The following is a 20,883-nucleotide window of genomic DNA, read 5'->3' as shown; positions in this document are numbered from 1 at the left end:
TTCCCATTCTACTATAGAATCGGTAACGAGTAACGACTACTCGTCTTCTCTCCTGATCTCCTTTCATGGCGAGAACCTTAAAACCCTAAACAAATCTCCGCATTAATTACTCTTCCCAAAATGCCCCTTTTATCCTCCAAAATCCCTCCCCGCTCCCTCCTCCGCTTCCTCCTCCCCTCTTCCTCATCCCTCCCCTTTTCCTCCGGCGCCGCCGCCGCCGAACCCCGCTCCCAGAAGCTAAACCGCATCGCGGACGAGCTCCTTTCCCTCACGGACTCCGAGCGCGAGGACTACTCTACTCTCTTCCGCCTTAGGCTAGGCCTCAACATCCCTTCCTCTAGCGGGCTCCCTGCGTCCGCCGCGGCGGCGGAGGGGGCAGCAGCCGGCGCCGGCGAGGAGGAGGTGAAGGAAAAGACGGCATTCGATATCAAACTGGATAAATTCGACGCCGCCGCCAAGATCAAGGTGATCAAGGAGGTGAGGACTTTTACTGATTTGGGGCTCAAGGAGGCCAAGGAGATGGTGGAGAAGACCCCGGTGATTCTCAAGAAGGGCGTACCCAAGGAAGAGGCCGAGGCAATCGCCGCAAAGCTCAAGGAGGTCGGCGCCACTGTCGTCCTGGAGTGAAGGAGTAGTAAAGATCCCGCCTTCGTAGCTTTTCCTTTACAAAAATATGTTTTTTTTTTTTTTGGATCATTTCCTGAGTACTTGAATATCACTGGATCATTTTCACTTACTTTGCATTGAATTCAGCAATACAATTTCCATCTTGTTGCGGAACTCTTTCGTAATGCTGAATAGGATTCTATCCTCTATTTTTGTTAAATTATCTCGTAATTTAGTATGAGCAACTCACCTGTTTTTCTATTTCGCAATTGTTTTCTGTATGTGCATGATTTCTCAGTTTAGTGATAACTAGGAATAGTCGGGACAATGAAGGTCGTGATCTACTTACTGAGGTCATATATTCATAATTAGAGGAGGTCTGGTTCTCTGTGGATGGTTCCACTTTTGCTGGTTAATTTAGTTTGGAACTCATTTTGGCTTGAATTATACAGTTTTTCCCTTTTTCAAGAATCAAAGTTTGCAGCTTCATAAATGCCATTTGCTCTTCAGACATTGCAACATTTATCAAAAGATAACTAGATATGGTCATTTGAACTTGACAATGGGATTTTAGAGTATGTTCAGTCTTCAAGTTGCAAATGAGCTTTTTTGTGATAAAAACTCCATTTCATAGATGAACGAGCATTCCATGCATAATGCCTTATTGGTGTTCCAGTTTGCAGATATTGACTAGAGGACACAATGCGCAAACTTGGTTTTCGCAATTGTGGTTGAAGGGTACTAATTGTTATGAGCAGCTTGCTAGTGCTTCCACTCATTGTGATTTTCTAGAGAAGTATTTGACTCATTGAAATATTTCTGGTTGGTAGCAATGAAAGCAAACAGCCCAATGTTTCCTTGTCGAAATCCAATCTCTGTTTGCAGGTTGCCCTCTCTACTATAAAAATGATGAAAAACGTATGTTTCCTATTATCATTTACTACTTGATCTTATGAAGGTAGCAGTGAGCCTCTTGAAGTACTTGATCCTTTTTCCCACATTACTTTGGCACGGAGATTGCAATTAGGAGAATCTACATTTTGTGCTCATACTGGCAAAGGGGCACAATAGAAAGCTTCATTTTGTAGCCCTTTATCTGAATAGGAATATAGCCATGCTTACATGACCTTATGATGTAAGAGCAATAGAGCATGGAACTAGAGCTGCTGCTAAGAAAATTTATGAAGTCTACAATCAAGCTTAATACTAGCTTTTCACTCTTTAGGATCTGCCTTGTGGCATGAAATGATGTATCTCAAGACTGGATTTAGCCTTGTAAGACTCTTGTTACTGAAACCATCTGTTCGTTAATTTCCAATGCAAGTAAATGCTAGATTAATACGAGAGATGACTACTCTAAAGTGTGCTTAATAAGCATATCACATCAAGTTTGAAGTACTTTATTACTACTAAGCTATACTAGTTTTCTTGTAGCCTAGTAAAAACATCAATATTAGCTGAATCTTTTATTAGCTGAATTGAAGTTATGAAGTTCAGTGCATTGATTTTCCTTCAACATCTGCACCTCATTTTCATCACCGCCCTCTAGTCTCTTTTATCCTTCTAAACTTGGGAAGGGTTGGAAGTTTCTCTGTTTACAAGTGATATTGCTCCTCAGTTTTCATGAGCTCATCTTGCTCAAGAAGCATTTGATAAATAGAGCTGAAACATAGATAGGCTTTATGCATTCATACTTCGACTTGATGCTATCGTCTTTTCCTCATGGATACTTTTCAAAGCATGCAAAAATAAATCAACAACTCAATTCTGTAAATCTTTGTAAGAAAAGATTGACACCTGTTATTTGTGATTTATTTACAATTGCGTTATCAATAATCTATATATTTGTTCTTCTCTTCTCTTCTCTTGAGCTTGTTACCTTGTCTGCATAATTTTGATTGTTCTGCATATTTACTGGATCAGGGTCAAGACATATAAGATGATTTTTGTCTGAGCTGCAGAACACCTGAAGCATCTCTGGGAAATGGTCATAGATTGATATTTCTTTTTTACCTCTGAGAAATGGTCATAGATTGATGTTTCTAACTTTCTAGGCCCTTCACTAATTTATCTAACCTGTCTACTGATTTACTCAATCATCCAAATACAGGCAAAGTACAGGTCACTTCCACTGATCAAGTGACAAATCTGAATTGCTACCCTTACTGTACACTTTGCTCCTGGTTTGTTTTCTTTCCCTGTCTTTGAAGCATGCATAGGCCCACATTGTGGAGTTGCTCTGCAGCAATAATTCTTCAATGGAAATGAGTGGTATAGATATCCCCACCACCACCTTCTCTGCACAGTGAGAAAGCTCCATATCTTTATAAAAAGTGAAGCTTCCTTCTTTCTCCTGTCTCTCCAATATCGCAACAAAGTTCGTGTTAACCACAATGTCAACATTGGTGGCTTCAGCCAATAGATTTCAAATTGAATTTCTTTTGTTGTAGGGGCAATCCTAACAATGACATGAGACAGAACAACAGAAACTAGCTTTAATTTGAATAGCGAAAATATCTATTTGGAGAACATTGGTAGTTTTTCTTGTATAAATTGCTTATTGCATATGGATAGGGCCCTTCCACTTTTCCTTAGTGGTCCATTTCTGTACTGGTGTCTGATAGGCACTTGGCAATTAATTACCTTAAGTTTGGTATGAGGTCTTTGTCACTATTTTGTACTTTCACATTGCCGACCTCTCTCTGTTGTTCTTGTCATTCTATCTAATTATCCTCCCGTCAATCAAGATGAACAGGGTGTGGACCTTAACCATCAGTTCTATAATCCTATATAAAATTTGTCAGTTAATTTAAGGGAAAAAGAAATCTAGAGTAACTATTTATTCTTAAAATAACATTTTTAATCTATAGTATAATTTGATATTTGGTTGTAAATTGAAATAGTAGTGTTATTTTTTATGTGACATAAAGTTGAGTTAAAGTATAAATAAAAAAATTATTTCAAATACTTTTAATTTAATTTATAATTTAAATTGAAGTATTCTTAGGTATGTAATACATACTTGTAGGCATGCATTAGATTTAAGTAAGAAATGACATGTGAATAATATGATAGAGAAAATAGATAGATGGAGAACTTAGCAAAATAGGTGGAAAATAGATGAGAGGTAAGAAAGAGGATTTTTTTAAAAAAAGTTAAATAAAGGATAAAATTATAACTGAGCTTATGTGTGAAATAAATTGAATAAATATTTTTAATCTAGAATATGAACAATTTAATACTTGATGACAACTCTGATGCCAAGTTTTAGCAAGTATTTCTGTGGTTAGTTCTTGTGAATTCTGTTTTTAATTTTTATTCCATATGTGACTGTTTCTGAAACCTTAGCCACCCCAATTGGTTCTAGGATATATGCCAACTACTCAGCCCAAATTTATTCAGCAGCACCGCCCAATCATTATGACAACTCTCAGATGGGTCCAAATTTCGTTTTGGTTCAACAACACTTTGGTAGATAAACTATTCACAGATGCATCTGAAGAAGAGTGAGCTGTTTAGTGCAAAGCAAACTGCAATAAAAATCAGTGAGATGGAATTATTAATATGCCTTCTCTCTAGATGCATGTAATGCTTTTTGGTAGCATCACAGATTTCTTTTACCTGGCATTAGTTGTAAGAATTTGGTTAACAACTGCAGCACAACTCAGAAGGCAGCATAGTTTTTTAGTCATCAATGGAAGAGTGAAGAGTCAGAGCACACAGCTATCAATGGAACAGTGAATGGGAAGCAACAAGCCCACAAGGCAAATGACACCTGTAAACCTATCAATTATATTGTCTGTCTGATGGCTTGCTCCAATCCAGGACTCAGATGAGTGGCCAAGCTGATCCCAGAGAGGTTTTAATCTTTGCCAGCAGTTTCCTTATAGCTCACGTATTCATCTCCACTGTTGCAGAAAAATATCTAATAGTACATAGTCCTGAGTGCCAACAAAATAGGTCGCATGCAAGGGTCTTTCCTTTTGGGTTTTATACCACAGCGGTGCCTCTCTTCCTTATCTATCTGCTCTTTTGTCTTTGCACAATAATATCTTATGCTTTTTTGAGGCCTATATAAAGAGGGCATAGGACAGCAAGTAAATGGTAGCAATAACTCTCTGCCTAAGCACCAGAGTGCATGCGAGTTTGAAGCTTCCAAGGGAAAGCCACATTGAGATCAGTATAAATTCTTATTTCCTATCATTCTTCCGTTGCTGGTTCTAGTTATTATATCTGTTCCCGTTCGAGTTTTACCTTGGGTATAATTAGACTTCTTTCTGTGATTTCCATAGGAACAAAATACAGCTCCCCTGTGCCCTCTAACCCCATACCAAGATCCATATATCCTTTCACTGGTTTGCAAGTTGTTTGCCCCCATAGAAACCTTCTATTCTTCTCCCTCCATTAGTCCTTTCTTGATAGGTATCCTCTTCCACCATGGGAGGCACCTTGGAGTATTTCTCTGGGTTGTTGGGCAGTTCCCACAAGCACAAGAAGAGGAAACAGTTGCAGACTGTGGAGCTCAAGGTCAGGATGGACTGTGACGGCTGTGAGCTCAAAGTGAAGAAAGCTCTTTCTTCCATGAAAGGTTTGCTCTACTCCTCCTTTCTTATTCTCTGCACTCAGAGTTGGTTTCTAATTCTTGTTTATGGCCTCCTCAGGAGTTCAATCTGTGGATATAAACAGAAAGCAGCAGAAGGTAACAGTCACTGGGTTCGTGGAGCCAAACAAAGTCTTGAAGAGGGCCAAGTCCACAGGGAAGAAGGCAGAGATCTGGCCTTATGTGGCTTACAACTTGGTCGACCATCCATATGCTGCAGGAGCCTATGACAAGAAAGCACCCCCAGGTTATGTCAGAAATGTGGAGGCTGTCAATATCTCACACCAAGGTAACAAGCAGGAAGACCAGATGACCAACATGTTCAATGATGAAAACCCAAATGCCTGCTCCATTATGTAAGAGAGGAGATGCCAAGATCTTTGCTATGTTCATATTTTATCTTAGACTGTTGATGTATTGGAAAGGTACTGTCAATTAAGAGGTATGGATATTGAAGCCTTTAAAAGATGGAAGGAGCTTTTTGGCCTGTTCCCCCCCTTCATATTGATGTTGCTAGTCTAGCATATGCATATCCTATGTACTATAATGTTTCACATCTGGGTGTAGTTTTAATCTAAGGTGTGGATGCCATGTAAGTTCAACTATTTGGAATCTCAGGTGTAGGTTGTTATATATGTACAGTTATATATTGCCTGTTTGATTTAGTGTCCTTTGTGATGAGATTGCATTTACCTTGTTTGGTTGTCTGGGAATATCATGTTTCTCAACAATTTCACTCATTAGCAGCTGCAGTTCCTGTTAACATGGTTGGATGTACAACTAACTTGCTACAAGAAATCCAAACCAAAAGTACATTGGCTTTCCCAATGTATTCAAATTCAATTTGTATTTGAGGAATTACTGATGTTGCTTGTTTATTTTTGTTTGGACTTCCCATTTTCTTACAGGGAATTAGTCAAACATGTCCCTACTTCCATAAGGCTCAAAAAGCCAAACAAGCACGGCCCAAACTTCACAATGGAGTATCTCTCTTCACAAAAGGACACAACATATATACCACTGAAAAAGGGAAGTATATCTAACTTCACAGATTGTACCTTCAGATGTTTGGTATTATAAAAATCTTAAGAGGAACATAAATAACAATACAAAAGATTGTCTCGTCCAGAAACTACCATGCTTACGTTTGGTAAACAGGCAAGTAAATAGGAAACAGTCTCATATAAAACTGGACGAAAATAAAAAATAAATGACTGATTCATTTCTTCCATGTTTATTTCTGAGCTCTTTTCTCCCATTTATAGCTTGCATAACCTGCCAAGTGCAAACCGTAGTCTGTTACTCAAGTATCTCCAGAAAAACATCCATCTTGCACTGAGTATTTAGTGTCCTGTTGAACATGGAACTAGGTTAGTAACCAAACAAAGCAGCAGATTAAGCAGAAATAACTTAGATTATGTTAGCATCTTCCAGAAAGACAAAGTAAACGAAGGAAAACCAGTTGCGAATCTTTGTGAAGCTTCATCCACTGTGTGACAATAATGCTCTAGGTCTGTAACCACGGGGATGTGCCTATTATGTGGTAATAGTCCTTCTACATGCTTGCGGTAACTAGGTAAATAGCCCTCCATGCCAAGATGATCTTTATAGCCTATCCAGGAATAATTAAAATATTATAATTTCACAGTATCCATGCTAAGATTATTTATTCATCTGGTCATGACATAGCTCCTCATGTACTATATCTTCAGGCAATTTTTCAGTAAGACTTCTCCATTGTACAACGAACTTGCTTTCCTCATATTACTAAACTAGCATGATCTCTTGACTAACTATTCTTCCTTCTCATTAATCCATCCTCTCAAAGCATCAACTCTGCTTCAAGCAGTAATTCATAACTCCAGAACAATAACAATAACTCTCAAGGAGCTTATTTTTGCGATGAATATGCCATAGAGACCAAGTGAATGCATTAGTATGTCTTTCTCTTCCGTGCGCGGTTTCATCAAGAAAAACAAGGGTTCATAGCTAAGGAGACAAAGCTCCTTTATCCAGTTGCATTTGGGAACAAAATGCTAGCATGTTACAGTCTCAAGAAACTAGCACAGCATCAGTGAAATGAATTCCTCAAAGTTCTCAAGAGACTATTGGAAGGAACTTATCTGCATTAGATCTAGCTTCTTTTACACACTTCATAGAAAGAATGGACAGATAAAAGGATAACAGAAGCACAAAAATTGCCAGGAAAGCTAACTCTCTCCAATCTGACTCACCTCAGCAACCTTAGAAACGAGAATTATCAAATACCCAAGGTTCATGGAGGAAAAGCTCACGACCATTCATTTGCACTGTTCCTGCAGCTATATCTTCCGTGCGTTTCCGAGCTGCTTCGTCCTTTTTTGCTGATGTGTCAGCATCCTGTTGGAAGAATGCAGCATAATTTGCTCAAACTTCTATATTTCATAATTTAGACAAGATCAACTAAGTGAAAGAAGGGAAAAAAACATAACTTAATCTGTACAACCACAGGGGATTTTACTTAAGACAGAAACCCATTATAGGGTGATTGAGCACTAGATGTTTTAAGAATAGGGCTACAGCCAAGGAGCAAAGGCTTTGCCTTGGTAAAATAAGTTTCCTATGGCAGCTTGAAACTCCTATGGACAAGCAAATGACTAAGAAAGATCATAGGGGTTCTATTGGTCATGCGTATCCGGACATGGATAATCTTAAAGCTCTGGGATATGACAATTGAGAAACGCAAGAATAAATGCAATCTGTATATAGTACAATATATAAGATTTCGAGGTGGTTCATGTTAGATCTTCTTAATTCTTCCGACAATTGAACAAGTAGAACTTTCACACCGCAAGAGATCATTGAAAAGAAAAGGAAGGCCATTACCCATCACCTATATTTCTATAACTCATCACTGAATCATTGAAAAGAAAAAATCTTGCGATAGAACACGAATTAACTATGCAGCAAAGGTAAACAATCTAAAGAGACCCAAGAGTCCAAATCCAATAAGGAAGAGGAATGAGATTGAAAGGTCGAACCTTTCGGCGTTTCCAGGAAAGGAATTGAGCCTCCGAGATAGGTGTGGGCCGGGAGCCGACTTCTTCGCCGTTTCCCCTCTGCTGTTGCTCCTCTTCCGCGCCCATCACAGCCAGGAACAGAGGAAAGGTCGTCCTAGGGTTCAGAAGGAACTCTATAATAGTATTTGCAAATAGCCCCTTATATTATTGGTTATATTGATAAGTACCCCGACATTATGCAAGGTTTATGCAGATAATACCAGAAGCAAAATGCGGGGTTAGTTTGTGGATATATCTAGTATAAGTGTATTTGCAGGGGGGTCTTTGTAAAATAACTCCTGTGATATCTTCGTCTTCCCTTCCGGCGCTTCACCTTCTTTGCCATCTGGTATCCTCTTCTTGAGGTAATTCTCCGGACAACAGATGCGATGCCAGCGATTTGTTCTTTTTCAATCATAGCAATATTTTATGTACTTTGTTGCATAAGAGTAGACTAACGTGATTTTTCTAGTATATTTTGTGGATTTTACGTAATTGAATACGTAAAAAGATTTACCCGGCTCTAACGCGTCTCTCCTAGAAAGCGAACTATGGAAAATCTCATTCTGTTTTTGTGTCAAAGATTATTTTATTTGCTCTTGCGCTTTGCGATTGCTTGCAATCTCCATGGCAAAGCTATCAAAACGTTATCTTGCATTGATACGAACTGCTTGATATTGATCTCTCTAGAGTTGTATCTTCACATCTTGCTAATTGCGATTCCACCACTCTACTCTTGTAAATTCTTGTTCCTTTAAGATTTTGAAGGCATTTAATTGGATCTTCTGATACTTATCTTTGAATGGATCTGTCGGGTAAGTTCTACATCAGATGAATCCGAGGGTAAATTTAGCTTACACCTTTTATGGTTCTCTTTGTTATTCTTTGCTTGCTTTACCATCTTATTTTGAGTGAAATGATTTAGATTGGACTTTGTATGAAGTGACAAGATTAGTGTAGAAAGTTCCAAGGGAATTTCTATCTCAGAGGCATTTCACGCCTCAATTTCTATAATAAAAGCTGAGTCTTGAAGCGGGTAGTGAACTGCAAATAAAGTTACATCCAAAAGTTGTTACCTTTTATTCCCAGGTGTTTGATACTTTGATACAAGCACCTTAGCAACATTCTGTGAATTCAGTGGTTCTTTTCCATGGTTTTACTTGAAAGGGGTAAAAGAGAGAGTGAAAAAGAGCAGATGATACTTTCAATTTTCAACAAGCAAAGCAATTGTCTTTCCTGTCTCCTAGACATGCTTCCACTGCTTCACCCACTGTGAGAAAGATCCATGTTGCTCCAATCTTGTGAACAATCCTGGCCAACTTCATCTTGTTAATCACCTCCCATGCAGGATTGGCAATAGCTAGCTGCCGAAATAAGAGCAAGATTTTCAGAGAATCCACAAAATGCATAGAGGATATAAATTCTTTCACTTTAATTCAACTATGTGGTAGATGGGCTCACCTGTATCCTAAGTGAGACCAACTCACCGTGTATTTCTCCAAGTGCTGTGATTCCTGAGGTGTCAATATTCATCACATCTGCAGTCAAACATATTTATCAGACAATTGATGCTTTAGTAGTAATTCAGAAGGATATTATAGGCTAGATAACCTACTTGACATGTCAATAACCACTGATTGAATTTTCTCTGTTGCCTTAGCTGTCTCATATTTCTCTTTTATCAAACTTATGATCCTGCAGCAAATTAGTAACTGTAAGATAAACATTTGAAGATTAATTTTCAGGATAGTAAGAAATCATCATTGATCACATTTTTTTCTATTTGGATTCTTAAGCCTACCCATACCTTCCTCTGATGAAATTAGCATTCATGAAACAAAGGAAGAATGAGTCAATGCGGATTAACAGTAAGCATGGTGTTCCAGAAGCCACCGGATATTGTCTCATGCTGCAGAAAATGTCTGTCCCTTGTATTCTCCCAAGAATTTCTATATGAGGCAATAGCGATAGTATAAGGACCTTGGCAAAGGAGATGACTACCTGCAACATTGCGAGCCGTTTAAGCAATAATGTTTGTAGAAGACAATAGATGGCTGATAACTCTGAATTGTTCTGTGAGTATTAGATGATTGTTAAAGGTATTTGGGTCTTATAGTGACAATTTATACTCGAGAAGACTGGGAATTTTCATGTCATCACAACTACTAAGTCATTTCATCTGGATATGTACTTCTGTTATTACAGGGAAGGGTAAATAAAGTCATGCACTACTAAGTAATGTATCATTTTAACTGAAATAACAACAAACCATCATACCGCTGCCAAAAGACCAATTTCTACTGATCCAAATAGAACACCTAGGAATGCTCCAGAGCAAGCGAGAAAGTCCATCTTGTCAACTTGCCATATATTGCAAACTTCTTTTATATCAATCAGTCCAGGAAGGGCAGAGAGAATAATTGATGCAAGGATGGCCACTGGAGTGTAGTATAAGAACCTTGTGAGCAGCTGTAAGGCTATAATCACTGTGATGGACATGACAATGTTCGAGACTGTTGTTTTGCACCCAGCACTGAAGTTTACAGCTGTTCGAGAAAAGGAGCCTGTAGATCTTTACAGTATCACATATTAGCTATTCATTTGATATGTGCAACTGCACTTTAATGAGAAGAATTATTTTGGTTTGTTTACTGTAAGACATTCATTCATGAATTTCTGATCTAGCTTCTGATAACATATGCAATTCTGAAAAAGATTTGCATAAGTAAGAGTAATTTGATTACTAGTTCTGCACAGATACTTCTTGTTTATAAGCATAGGCATATATGTGTGTTTATGACAGAAAATTAACTTGACCAATCAAAATTTTGTTGGATTTATCTTATTAATCATGTATTTTGGTCATTCTTTATGAGAACTTCTAATAATCCGACATTGTTCTGGATAGGCTTTACTTTCTCTGAAGTAAAAGATTGAATTTTTTTTTATCAACTCCAGTCTGTAATTTATTTATAAACACTATGTTAGCGTGTATTATCTGTGGACCCTTTGAAGATAGCATTCTGACACATTTCAACAAAATTTTCTTCTAGATTTTCATACTCTGTCATTTTCTGAACATCGTATTTACCTGTTGCAACATAGCAGGAGGATATAGATCCAGCAATATTCATGAAGCCCATTGCCATCATTTCCTTGTTTCCATCAAGTTGATAACCTTTTATTGAGGCAAAAGATCGTCCAACAGCTATAGCCTCCTGAAATGTATGTCATTTCAAATTTCTCATAAATGTTGAAAGTACTCCATATTGATATTTTATCAAAGAAAAATGCATCCAAGATATGAGTTATGAACAAAAACTAATGGAGAGAGGATAAACCGTGAGAGCGATGACTGCACAAATGAGACCAATCTTTGCACACTCCCCTAAATATGGCCCTGTTAGCTGTATTTGTTTAGCTGAATTTGGATTTAACCCTCCATTTACATGCTGTATAATCTTAACACCATGTTTGTCAGCTCTTGTCACAAAGACCAAAAGAGTTGACAGAATAACAGAGAGAAGAGGGGCAATGGCAGTCAACCAGAAGAGCTTCTTATTCCTCCTGGCCTAATAATAGGATGTTTTGATAACATTAGATTAAATAAAAAGATAATTCAATCTGAGAAAGATTTGAGTCTTCTACTCTTACCATGAATCTTGCAATAAGAATGAATATCAGGAATGAACATCCAATGAGAAAATTGTTTGGGTGCCACTATCAACAAAGAAGACATAGAAATACTTGTTAGACAGTGTTAGTTGAAAGTTGTTTTTGAGATATAATCTGATGGCATAAAGCACACAGTTCTAGGATAAATATTTATCAGACAAGAGATTTATCTCATCTATGATCTGGTTGATGTTTATATAAACTATAGAGTACTAGAAACCTTAAGAAACACACCAAGCTTCATAACTGTTTAATTTAAAAAAATTATCCAAGTTTACTTGTAATAGTTGCTTCACAGTTCTGATGACATTGGTATAAAAGGTCTTTTTTATAGACATGTTCCTGTCTTCAGTTTAACATAACCTACAGGTTGATGAACTGCAAGCCAGACTGACTTGGTGACAGAAACCACATCAGTATTGTTTGTGAAGTGAGTGATCCCAAGAAGTCCTTTCAGCTGCTGTGTTCCTATCACAATAGCTGCTCCTGCCATGAAACCGACGATTGCAGCATGTGAGAGGAAGTCCACGAGGAATCCTAATCTGAAATCAAGAACAAGGAAATCAAGTAAATTAGCTGCCAACTGAATGAATCCTAAAGCTCTATCAAGGAAGATAAGAGGATCCACCTGAACAATCCAAAAGAAGCTTGAAATATGCCGGCAAAAAGTGTTACTGTAAATACCAGCTTCGTATAGGCAATAGGATCAACAGTTGGGTCCACTACTTTCTGAACCATGGAGGACAGAAGCAGAGATACAACAGCAACTGGACCGATTGCTAACTCTCTCGAACTCCCCATTACAGCATAGACGAGAGGTGGTACAACACTTGTATCTGCTAGGACCAATGAGGTAATCATCATCATCATCTAAAGTATCTCTAGTTATGTTTGTTTGATGCTGTGGAAGTTAAAAAAAATAATTCTAGACATGATATGAAGGCAAAGCCAACTTACAAAGACCATACTGGGGATCAAGTTTAGCTAAATTAGCATATCCAATGCTCTGCAGAAAATATCAGGTATCCATAAGAGCATGAGAAATATGGATGTGTAGACTGCTCAGACAATCTATATATGCAGCTCATGTAATGAATTACCTGTGGAATGCCAAGGCTTGCAAGAGTTACACCAGCCATCAAGTCTCCCCTAAATGACTTAAAGTCATACTGCCTTCCCCATTGAAGCACTGGAAACAGACCTCGCAGTGCTGATATGGTCCATCTGAGCAGTGAGAAAGACTTGTTTCCTCGAGGAAGAATCGCTTCTTTTATCGACAATGAGAGCTTCTCCCGTATAGAAGGCGGCTCTGGAACATTGAGCACTAAATTAGCTGTATTGGGTCTACTTGATTCTTGGACAACATTCTCTGATATGTGAGTGGGCTCAATTGTGAAAGACTCCATGACTCCTTCAAGTGTGCAGGAGAACTCTTTTAAAGAGCTGTAAGGATATCCATTGAGATTGCGTTGCTGTCATTGCATATATGAATAAATAAAGTAGTTGAGAGATATAGGAGATACGCAATCTTGGTCACATGATCTACTCGAGGAATGTCGAATCTTGAATGTCTTATTATTATAGGAGCATCATTTGTTGCTTTAACAGAAGCAGACAATGGTGTTGCCATCTGATCACGGATTTTCTACTGTCCTGTGGGATGAAGTTGCTTTGAATATTTCAACTTTGACGTCGACTAGTCTATAACAAGAACAGCAGTTCCTCATGATCCAATCATGTTCTATATTTTCTGATAAGAGATTTTTTTTTTCTCCTCTTTCCTTAATTACATCCATATAATCTTTTGCTGGTCTTCATTTTTCATCCATATTATTGTTTAAGATATCAATTCTAAGTTACACAAATCTGAAATTTACCCAAATTACAAAGATTTCTTTATGCTCAAAAGAAATTATTATATATTTATATTCACCTGCTGGTAAAGAACAGCCCAGAAGGAGGCCCAAATATCCCACTTCCATTAGCCCAGTTGTGGATTCTTAACGGGCCGACTCGAGCCCAAGATCGAGAAGTTTATCCCCCCACAATCATTACAAAAATGTCTGCAAGAGTAATTAAACTTTTTGTTTTAATTTCTATTTTCATTTTTGGGATAATAGCCCGTTCTCGCATTGATTCTTAATTAACTATGCGCTAAGGTTTTTTTTTTTCGATAAATTTTAGACTATTTTACTCCTATTTTATAGGGAAAAAATAAATATTTAAATATTAAATAAATAACGAATTAATATAAAATGGGATAATTATACTTATTAGACTTCGAAATTTTTGTGACATCCAGACTATTAGGTCCTCTAAACTATTTTAATTTTTTTTTTCTCTTCACTCAAAATATAAGAGTAAACATATGATATAGTTGCTCACATAATTTGCGCGCAATAAATTATGAAAGAAAAATTTTAATAATTGTTTAGTGGATTTATGTGAAGGTTATTTAAATTGAAAACAGGTTACAGTGAAATTAAGGGAGTGGGGTTGACCCACTCCCATTCAATAAACGAACAGCCCCACCTATTATAAATGAACGAACAAACCCACCTATTAATTTTTCTCACAAAAGGTCAAGGTTATTGACATTTTACACCCTATATTTGGATGAAAATTATTTTACTCCCTTAAATTTGTCTTACACTTTTAACCTTCTCAATTTTTACCTGCACGATATTTTTGGACATATTTATAGACGAGGACAACGGAGAGGACAAGTGAGACAGAAACTTTAGAAGAAGAGATTAATAATACAAAGAGAATATTTAGGAGGTTGATAAAAAGGGGGAAGTTTTGATAATAAAAAAATGAGGGGGTAAATTGATTTTCATCCAAAGGGGTAAAACATATTTAATCAGAAAAAGTTAAGTTTAGATGCTGATGGCCAGATATACTAAAAATATCGAGAAAAATAGTGGATTTTTCTAATAGGATAGAATGTAGGCGGTGAAACGCAAAAAGATCTAATAAATGCCAAGAAATTCCTACCTTTGAAACCGAGACGATCTATTGGCTCTCTCTCTCCCTTACGAGTGGGTAACTACATACTGTACTTCTTACTTATACCACTATCTTCCCCATGACTAAAAGAGATTATAGATTTAATTTCAACCTCATATAATATTATAGAGAAAATTAGTTAGTTATTTAGCTTAATGGCTCGGCTAGTGCGACGACTTAGAACAGGTCTTAGGGATGTTTGGTTCGGAGCAATTGCTCGGCAACGTACAAAGCTTAAAGTTTATACTATGCAAGCTAAAAGTTTGGTGGGGCTTAAGTGATTATGTATTTAGGAAGTATTTGTCTTTTGTTCAGTCTATATCTAACTTTCGAATTTATAAATAATTAAAAAAAACTATAGCAAGATACTTTTTCTATAACTAAGGAGATAATAAGATCGACTCTAACTCTAAACAAATTTTTATGGAAAAAATTATTTAAACTATGCAGCTTAATATATATTAGCTAAAAGCATAATGTGAACTTAATACTTTTATATTTAAAAAATGTTGGCCTTTTGTTCCGGTCCATATTTGACGGTACAGCTCTTTAATAATTAAAAATGGCAACGTGGACAATCTTTTCACAAAAAAAAAAAAAAAGTTGCAACGCGGCAAAACTAAAAGTCAGAAAAAAGAAATAAAAAAACGTAGCAAAACTAGAAAGTAGAAACATTTCAGATTTTGCTGAGGTCAAATTGACGAACATTTTCCTGTCGATAATTCGTTTGTGTTCATTGGATTTGGACGTAATATCTAAATTTGTCCCATCTATCCGACTTTACGAACAAGTTCCGAATCAATTACGACCACAAAGACATTAGAAAAGTCTGTCCTTGAATTGGAACCTCTGTTTTCCCACCTCATCTTCGCCCCCATTATTTTCTTTGATGTTTGGGACCCTTTTGACTTTGTCATATTAATTTTGGAATTTGAAAGGACTTCAAACAGAAAAACAAAAAGAAAGATAAAGTTTTGCTGATGGGAGACGACATTTGGGCTTCCAGTCTTCCACTATTGATGGCTTCTAACACTCCTTGTTGAGCTTTCTCTGCGCACTCGAAGGTGAGTATTTTATTCTTCATTTTTCTCTTTTTGGTTCTAGGATTTTCGCTTTCCTTATTTTTTAAATCCAGGAAAGTATCCAAATGTGCGAAAAAGTTAAACTTTTTATTGTTTCTTTAGGGTTCATATAGTGGGATTATTTTAATTGGGAAAAGATATTATCTTTCTAGTAGTATATGATGCTTATTCCCAAAGTTGCGGTTAATAAATTTGGGCATCTTAATGTTTGTAAAAGTATGCATTTCTTTCTGCTCCTATTCTTCTCTTCAAATTTCTTCTTTCTCATGGTGTTAAGTTTACATAGCCATTCAATGAATTCTATATCAGAACCATGATAAGTGCCTTTTCTATGGAAAAAACTGGTTAACAAAGAGCACTTGCTCTTCCAACTTACAATCACCACTCATCAGTAGAAAATTTGGTTTCAACTACTACTCTATCTTACTAATGGAACTTGATGATCTAGATTTCCTTTTCTTGGATATGGACTTATATGTGTTCTAGATTCATACTTGCAGTATAATTTTGGTCCAGTGAAGTTTGACTTTCCATATGGTCAGATTACTGCATCATAATATCTGCATCTAGACACTATTCTTTCTATATATATAATGGTGCTAGTATAATATGTCCAATTGAGAGAAGACCCTCTTCATTTTTGAAGTGCACATCGGAATTCCAATTAGATACCTATCACGATATCAGTAATTCCTAGTAATGAACATGTGCATCATAGTTATTGAACCATAAAATGTGATACTTTTGGAAAATATTGCTTGTTCTTATGTAACTTCTTGTCATATATTTTGACCACTCTTCTTTTCGCAGGTGTTGATATCATTTTCGCGCTTAGGCAAGTTAATAGTAATGGGTCACTCTTTCTCTGATAAAGATGAGAGCAAAGAACCAGACATAGCAAGCCTTTCTTACTCACACCACAATACAGAGAACGCCCGATATGTTTACAAGGTGGGATTCCCTCCAAAGAGAAATTTCATTGCAGAGATCACTGACAGAGTCAAGGAAACATTCTTTGCGGATGACCCTTTGCACCGCTATAAGGACCAACCAAGATCAAGGAAGCTAATGCTAGGTTTACAATACTTCTTCCCAATTCTTGAGTGGGGAAGGCACTATAATCTGGGAAAGTTTAAGGGTGATTTAATTGCTGGATTGACCATTGCAAGTTTGTGTATTCCTCAGGTATGCATAGTTCAACAAAGAATATGTTTCTAAAATTTTATTTGAACTAGCCCAGTGAATGGACCTCTTATATGATATCTTGTCATAAGCTAGGACATTGGATATGCAAAGCTGGCTAATTTGGATCCACAATACGGGCTCTGTAAGTCCTGAGATAGTGTTTATGCTGTCAAAGTAATATGTTTCATTGTTATTCAAGAAATGGTTTATAACTTTTAGATAATTTGCAATTCTATTTGTTGCAGACTCCAGCTTTGTTCCACCTCTAATTTATTCTGTAATGGGTAGCTCGAAGGATCTTGCCATTGGACCTGTAGCAGTTGTGTCTCTCTTGCTCGGGACGCTTCTCCAAAATGAACTTGATCCAGTGAAGGACAAGGAGGAGTATCGGCGTCTTGCATTCACAGCAACCTTTTTTGCTGGTATCACTCAAGCAGCACTTGGTTTTTTGAGGTAAGCACCAACACTCCTGCATATAATTACAATATTTATCTTTGCTTCGTAGGACCGACAACACAAACTCCAATATTTGATTGCTCCTTTCAGGTTGGGCTTTCTAATAGAATTCCTTTCTCATGCTGCCATTGTTGGATTCATGGCTGGAGCAGCCATTACCATCGCACTTCAACAACTAAAAGGATTTCTTGGCATACAAAAGTTTACCAAGAAAACTGACATTATTTCTGTTATGAGATCTGTGTGGGGCTCAGCTCAGCATGGGGTATGGAACACTTCTGTATTCTTTCTGTTCCACCCACACGAGTTTTATGAGTAACCGTTGATTAAATTTTGTTCTATTTCAGTGGAACTGGCAAACTATAATAATAGGAGCAACCTTCTTGGCATTCCTCCTGTTTGCAAAATACATTGTATGAATTAAGAATTTCTTCTACTTTGGAAGGATGTCCTTAAACTTTCATGTACTTGATCGTTGTATTTCTAACACTGTAGCCATTTGACACTAATAGGGCAAGAAGAGGAAAAATCTTTTCTGGGTTTCAGCAATTGCCCCACTGCTTTCAGTAATTATATCCACTTTCTTTGTTTACATAACTCGTGCTGATAAGCATGGTGTTCAGATTGTAAGTCCTTAATTTTTTGGTCATTTAGAACTTAGAAGAGATTTTATCTATTGTAAGAGTGAATGAAGGCAGTCGCCATTTCAAATGCAGGTAAAGAAAATAGAGAAGGGCCTTAACCCCTCATCGATTCATCAAATTCACTTCACTGGCTCATATGCTGCCAAAGGATTCAGAATTGGAGTAGTAGCTGGAATGATAGGCTTGACGGTATTCTAGATGCAACTGTTAACATCTCAATCATGATTTCTAGAATTTTTTTCACTTGGACTAATAAGTGCACATTTATCAGGAAGCCATAGCAATTGGAAGAACATTTGCTGCAATGAAAGACTATCAGTTGGATGGAAATAAAGAAATGTTTGCTCTCGGAACCATGAATACTATTGGTTCGATGGCTTCTTGCTATGTAGCAACAGGTAGTATATCTGATTTGTTTTACAATTAAGATTATGTTTTACTTGCAATGTTTAATACTTTAATTCTTGCAAAAAATGGACTTATGCCAGGTTCCTTCTCACGCTCAGCAGTCAATTTCATGTCCGGCTGCAATACAACAGTTTCTAATATGGTTATGTCCTCGGTGGTATTACTCACATTGGTATTGATCACTCCCCTGTTCAAGTACACTCCAAATGCCATTCTTTCATCCATCATTATCTCGGCTGTGATTGGCCTGATCGACTATGAGGCAGCATATTTAATCTGGAAGGTTGATAAATTAGACTTTATTGCCTGCATGGGAGCTTTCTTTGGTGTTGTGTTTGAGTCGGTCGAGATTGGACTCTTAATCGCTGTAAGAATATGCTGCTGCCTTCTCTAATGTTTGTTCACTTTGGGAATTTTTGTATTGCAATCAAGAATTACTTTTTTCTGTTTACTTTTCCTCATAGGTCTCAATATCACTAGCCAAGATACTTCTTCAAGTGACGAGGCCAAGGACAGCTTTACTCGGCAATCTTCCAAGAACTACTGTATACAGGAACATTGAGCAATACCCAGAAGCAACCAAAGTACCAGGAGTTCTGATTGTCAGAGTGGATTCAGCTATCTACTTCTCCAACTCCAACTATGTCAAGGAGAGGTACGTACTGAATATGTTATCTTGATTAGATTTGGTGAAACCATCAGCCTTCATTTCTATCCAACCTTCATGGAAATCAGTTCCTGATCGTATGCATATTTGAGTTTTTTCCTGTTTGAAAAAAGATATATGAGTTGACAAAAAGTAGCCTGCAGAAGTTGCTAAAAGAAGCAATAAAAAGCTGTCATTTTCCTTGTCAGAATCTTAAGATGGTTGAGAGATGAGGAAGAGCAATTAAAAGCGAAGAACCTACCAAGAATTGATTTCTTGATAGTTGAGATGTCACGTAAGAAACCATATTTTCTTAATTTTATCTACATTTTCTATATCCATATTACTAAATATCACAATTTGGTATGCATTTTGCAGCGGTAACTGACATCGACACCAGTGGCATCCATGCCCTGGAGGAGTTGTGCAAGAGCCTCCAAAAGCGCAATGTACAGGTGAGGAAGAATATTAGCGGTAATACAATCTAATAGTGCTGAAAATGAAGACAATATTACCATGTTATAGATTGAAGACTTAGTACCATTTGTAACGACTTATACTATGCTTGTTATCTCAGCTTGGCCTTGCCAATCCTGGGCCTGTGGTGATCGACAAACTCCGTTTAGCCAATTTCACTGAGCTCATCGGCCAGGACAATATCTTTCTGACAGTTGGAGAAGCAGTAATGGCTTTTGCTCCAAAACCGCTACAAGATGCATGAGGAACCACGAAATAGTGATTGCTCTCTGTTGAGAGAATTGAGACCATCTGAAAGGTCAGTATCTCGGGTTGCCTTGTAATCTTGTAGGAGTACAGAGAGCACATGAATAGAAGAGAAGCTGATATGGTAATAAGGGAGAGGTATATAATTGGTCTTGCCACGGTTAGATTATATGAGAAGGGTGAGGTAGACAGAGAGAAGCTGAGTTATAGATATGCTAGAATTATTGCGTAGTGTAGTAAATCATTGTACCACTTTTGCACCTAATAAAGTTAATTTTTCTCCTGAATTATGCTGGTCCATTTGTATCATGAATCTCAAGATGCTACATTTGTAGTGCTAAATGAGAAACCATCGCAAGTAAAAGAATTTTGATCTTCCTTTTGACCTTCCCATTAAAGGTTAAGAGTGTGTATTTTAGACCCAAACTTCGAAAGGAATATATGTGATTGATAGGATCCACAAACTAAAAATCGATTTTGATACTATACTCTATATGTGTAGATGCAAAATTTTCAAATACATAGAACTAAACGGCCAGTGTATAATTTAAAGATAAAATCTTTCTCGCCGAGCATTCTCATACTTGGTGCTTTAGATAGGACCAAAAATTTGTGGATGAACTTAAAGATGTCTGTATCTGACTCTGAATAGTTGAGAATATGAAGCTTAATTATTTTTATGGTTATAGATGCTTAAGCACACACGGTTATCTAATCTATGCATAAAAAGGAGCAGCATGTGCACATTCACTGCAACTGATAGTTCCCTCGAAGTTTCTAACAATGGAGAAGAATAGAAGTTATGGAAAAC

At 37.1% G+C, this 20,883-nt stretch overlaps 5 protein-coding genes and 1 long non-coding RNA gene across 13 annotated transcripts; 4 read left to right on the top strand and 2 right to left on the bottom strand.

Annotated features, from left to right (window-relative positions):
• Window position 1: 1 nt before the first annotated feature.
• Window positions 2-867, top strand: LOC140787231 (uncharacterized). Its single transcript, XM_073136044.1, has one exon. It carries the CDS (start codon window positions 121-123, stop codon window positions 625-627), a length of 507 nt encoding a protein of 168 aa, XP_072992145.1. The 5' UTR covers window positions 2-120; the 3' UTR covers window positions 628-867.
• Window positions 868-4,591: 3,724 nt separating this feature from the next.
• On the top strand, window positions 4,592-5,871 carry LOC140787232 (heavy metal-associated isoprenylated plant protein 23-like). Its single transcript, XM_073136045.1, has 3 exons — window positions 4,592-4,786; window positions 4,899-5,194; window positions 5,268-5,871. The coding sequence occupies exons 2-3, from the start codon at window positions 5,044-5,046 to the stop codon at window positions 5,564-5,566; spliced, it is 450 nt and encodes a 149-aa protein (XP_072992146.1). The 5' UTR covers window positions 4,592-4,786; window positions 4,899-5,043; the 3' UTR covers window positions 5,567-5,871.
• Window positions 5,872-6,221: 350 nt separating this feature from the next.
• LOC140787233 (uncharacterized) lies at window positions 6,222-8,387 on the bottom strand. The gene is made up of 3 exons (XM_073136046.1): window positions 8,227-8,387; window positions 7,441-7,585; window positions 6,222-6,557 (listed from the first exon to the last, which is right to left on the bottom strand). Exons 1-2 carry the CDS (start codon window positions 8,329-8,331, stop codon window positions 7,451-7,453), a joined length of 240 nt encoding a protein of 79 aa, XP_072992147.1. The 5' UTR covers window positions 8,332-8,387; the 3' UTR covers window positions 6,222-6,557; window positions 7,441-7,450.
• Window positions 8,388-8,486: 99 nt separating this feature from the next.
• LOC140787235 (uncharacterized) lies at window positions 8,487-13,648 on the top strand. The gene is made up of 4 exons (XR_012108784.1): window positions 8,487-8,609; window positions 11,353-11,469; window positions 12,272-12,772; window positions 12,932-13,648. It is a non-coding gene; the product is annotated as an uncharacterized lncRNA (long non-coding RNA).
• LOC140787230 (low affinity sulfate transporter 3-like) lies at window positions 9,301-13,325 on the bottom strand. 5 transcript variants are annotated; one of them, XR_012108783.1, is made up of 12 exons: window positions 13,020-13,325; window positions 12,877-12,925; window positions 12,548-12,755; window positions 12,287-12,461; window positions 11,899-11,964; window positions 11,586-11,816; window positions 11,336-11,462; window positions 10,522-10,816; window positions 10,052-10,245; window positions 9,860-9,939; window positions 9,706-9,782; window positions 9,301-9,608 (listed from the first exon to the last, which is right to left on the bottom strand). XR_012108783.1 is itself a non-coding variant. In XM_073136040.1 (12 exons), exons 1-12 carry the CDS (start codon window positions 13,323-13,325, stop codon window positions 9,456-9,458), a joined length of 1,953 nt encoding a protein of 650 aa, XP_072992141.1. In that variant the 3' UTR covers window positions 9,301-9,455. The 5 variants fall into 5 exon arrangements, 4 of the variants coding, with proteins under 4 accessions (XP_072992141.1, XP_072992142.1, XP_072992144.1 ...); XM_073136040.1 differs by having other exon boundaries at window positions 10,522-10,808; XM_073136041.1 differs by having other exon boundaries at window positions 9,732-9,782; window positions 10,522-10,808.
• Window positions 13,649-15,738: 2,090 nt separating the features above from the next.
• Window positions 15,739-20,359, top strand: LOC140787561 (sulfate transporter 1.2-like). 4 transcript variants are annotated; one of them, XM_073136547.1, is made up of 14 exons: window positions 15,739-15,992; window positions 16,821-17,195; window positions 17,289-17,337; window positions 17,441-17,648; window positions 17,742-17,916; window positions 17,999-18,064; window positions 18,164-18,277; window positions 18,368-18,484; window positions 18,567-18,693; window positions 18,784-19,070; window positions 19,168-19,358; window positions 19,559-19,644; window positions 19,728-19,804; window positions 19,927-20,359. In XM_073136547.1, the coding sequence occupies exons 2-14, from the start codon at window positions 16,860-16,862 to the stop codon at window positions 20,068-20,070; spliced, it is 1,977 nt and encodes a 658-aa protein (XP_072992648.1). In that variant the 5' UTR covers window positions 15,739-15,992; window positions 16,821-16,859; the 3' UTR covers window positions 20,071-20,359. The 4 variants fall into 4 exon arrangements, with proteins under 4 accessions (XP_072992648.1, XP_072992647.1, XP_072992649.1 ...); XM_073136546.1 differs by lacking the exon at window positions 15,739-15,992 and adding an exon at window positions 16,200-16,226; XM_073136548.1 differs by lacking the exon at window positions 15,739-15,992 and adding an exon at window positions 16,685-16,706.
• The last annotated feature ends 524 nt before the right edge of the window (window positions 20,360-20,883 follow it).

The sequence above is a fragment of the Typha latifolia genome, chromosome 4 (genome assembly GCF_019914945.1).
Source record: "Typha latifolia isolate L0001 chromosome 4, TyphaL0001v2, whole genome shotgun sequence".
Classification (NCBI taxonomy): domain Eukaryota; kingdom Viridiplantae; phylum Streptophyta; class Magnoliopsida; order Poales; family Typhaceae; genus Typha; species Typha latifolia.
Note: the sequence above shows the minus strand (reverse complement) of the source record. Positions and strands in the feature narration are given on the sequence as shown.

What these genes read in the sequence shown, in the direction of transcription:
- LOC140787231 (XM_073136044.1), top strand. Translation starts at nt 121, where the DNA reads ATGCCCCTTTTATCCTCCAAAATCCCTCCCCGCTCCCTCCTCCGCTTC.
- LOC140787561 (XM_073136546.1), top strand. An exon ending in GGGGCTCAGCTCAGCATGGG is followed by an intron (nt 17,917 to 17,998) that starts GTATGGAACACT and finishes GTTCTATTTCAG; the next exon opens with TGGAACTGGCAAACTATAAT. An exon ending in TTCTTGCTATGTAGCAACAG is followed by an intron (nt 18,694 to 18,783) that starts GTAGTATATCTG and finishes GACTTATGCCAG; the next exon opens with GTTCCTTCTCACGCTCAGCA.
- LOC140787232 (XM_073136045.1), top strand. Translation starts at nt 5,044, where the DNA reads ATGGGAGGCACCTTGGAGTATTTCTCTGGGTTGTTGGGCAGTTCCCAC. An exon ending in AGCTCTTTCTTCCATGAAAG is followed by an intron (nt 5,195 to 5,267) that starts GTTTGCTCTACT and finishes TGGCCTCCTCAG; the next exon opens with GAGTTCAATCTGTGGATATA.
- LOC140787230 (XM_073136040.1), bottom strand. Translation starts at nt 13,325, where the DNA reads ATGGAGTCTTTCACAATTGAGCCCACTCACATATCAGAGAATGTTGTC. An exon ending in CAAGCCTTGGCATTCCACAG is followed by an intron (nt 12,926 to 13,019) that starts GTAATTCATTAC and finishes TATTTTCTGCAG; the next exon opens with AGCATTGGATATGCTAATTT. An exon ending in CTCCTGCTATGTTGCAACAG is followed by an intron (nt 10,809 to 11,335) that starts GTAAATACGATG and finishes AAAGATCTACAG; the next exon opens with GCTCCTTTTCTCGAACAGCT.
- LOC140787233 (XM_073136046.1), bottom strand. Translation starts at nt 8,331, where the DNA reads ATGGGCGCGGAAGAGGAGCAACAGCAGAGGGGAAACGGCGAAGAAGTC. An exon ending in TTTCCTGGAAACGCCGAAAG is followed by an intron (nt 7,586 to 8,226) that starts GTTCGACCTTTC and finishes TTCTTCCAACAG; the next exon opens with GATGCTGACACATCAGCAAA.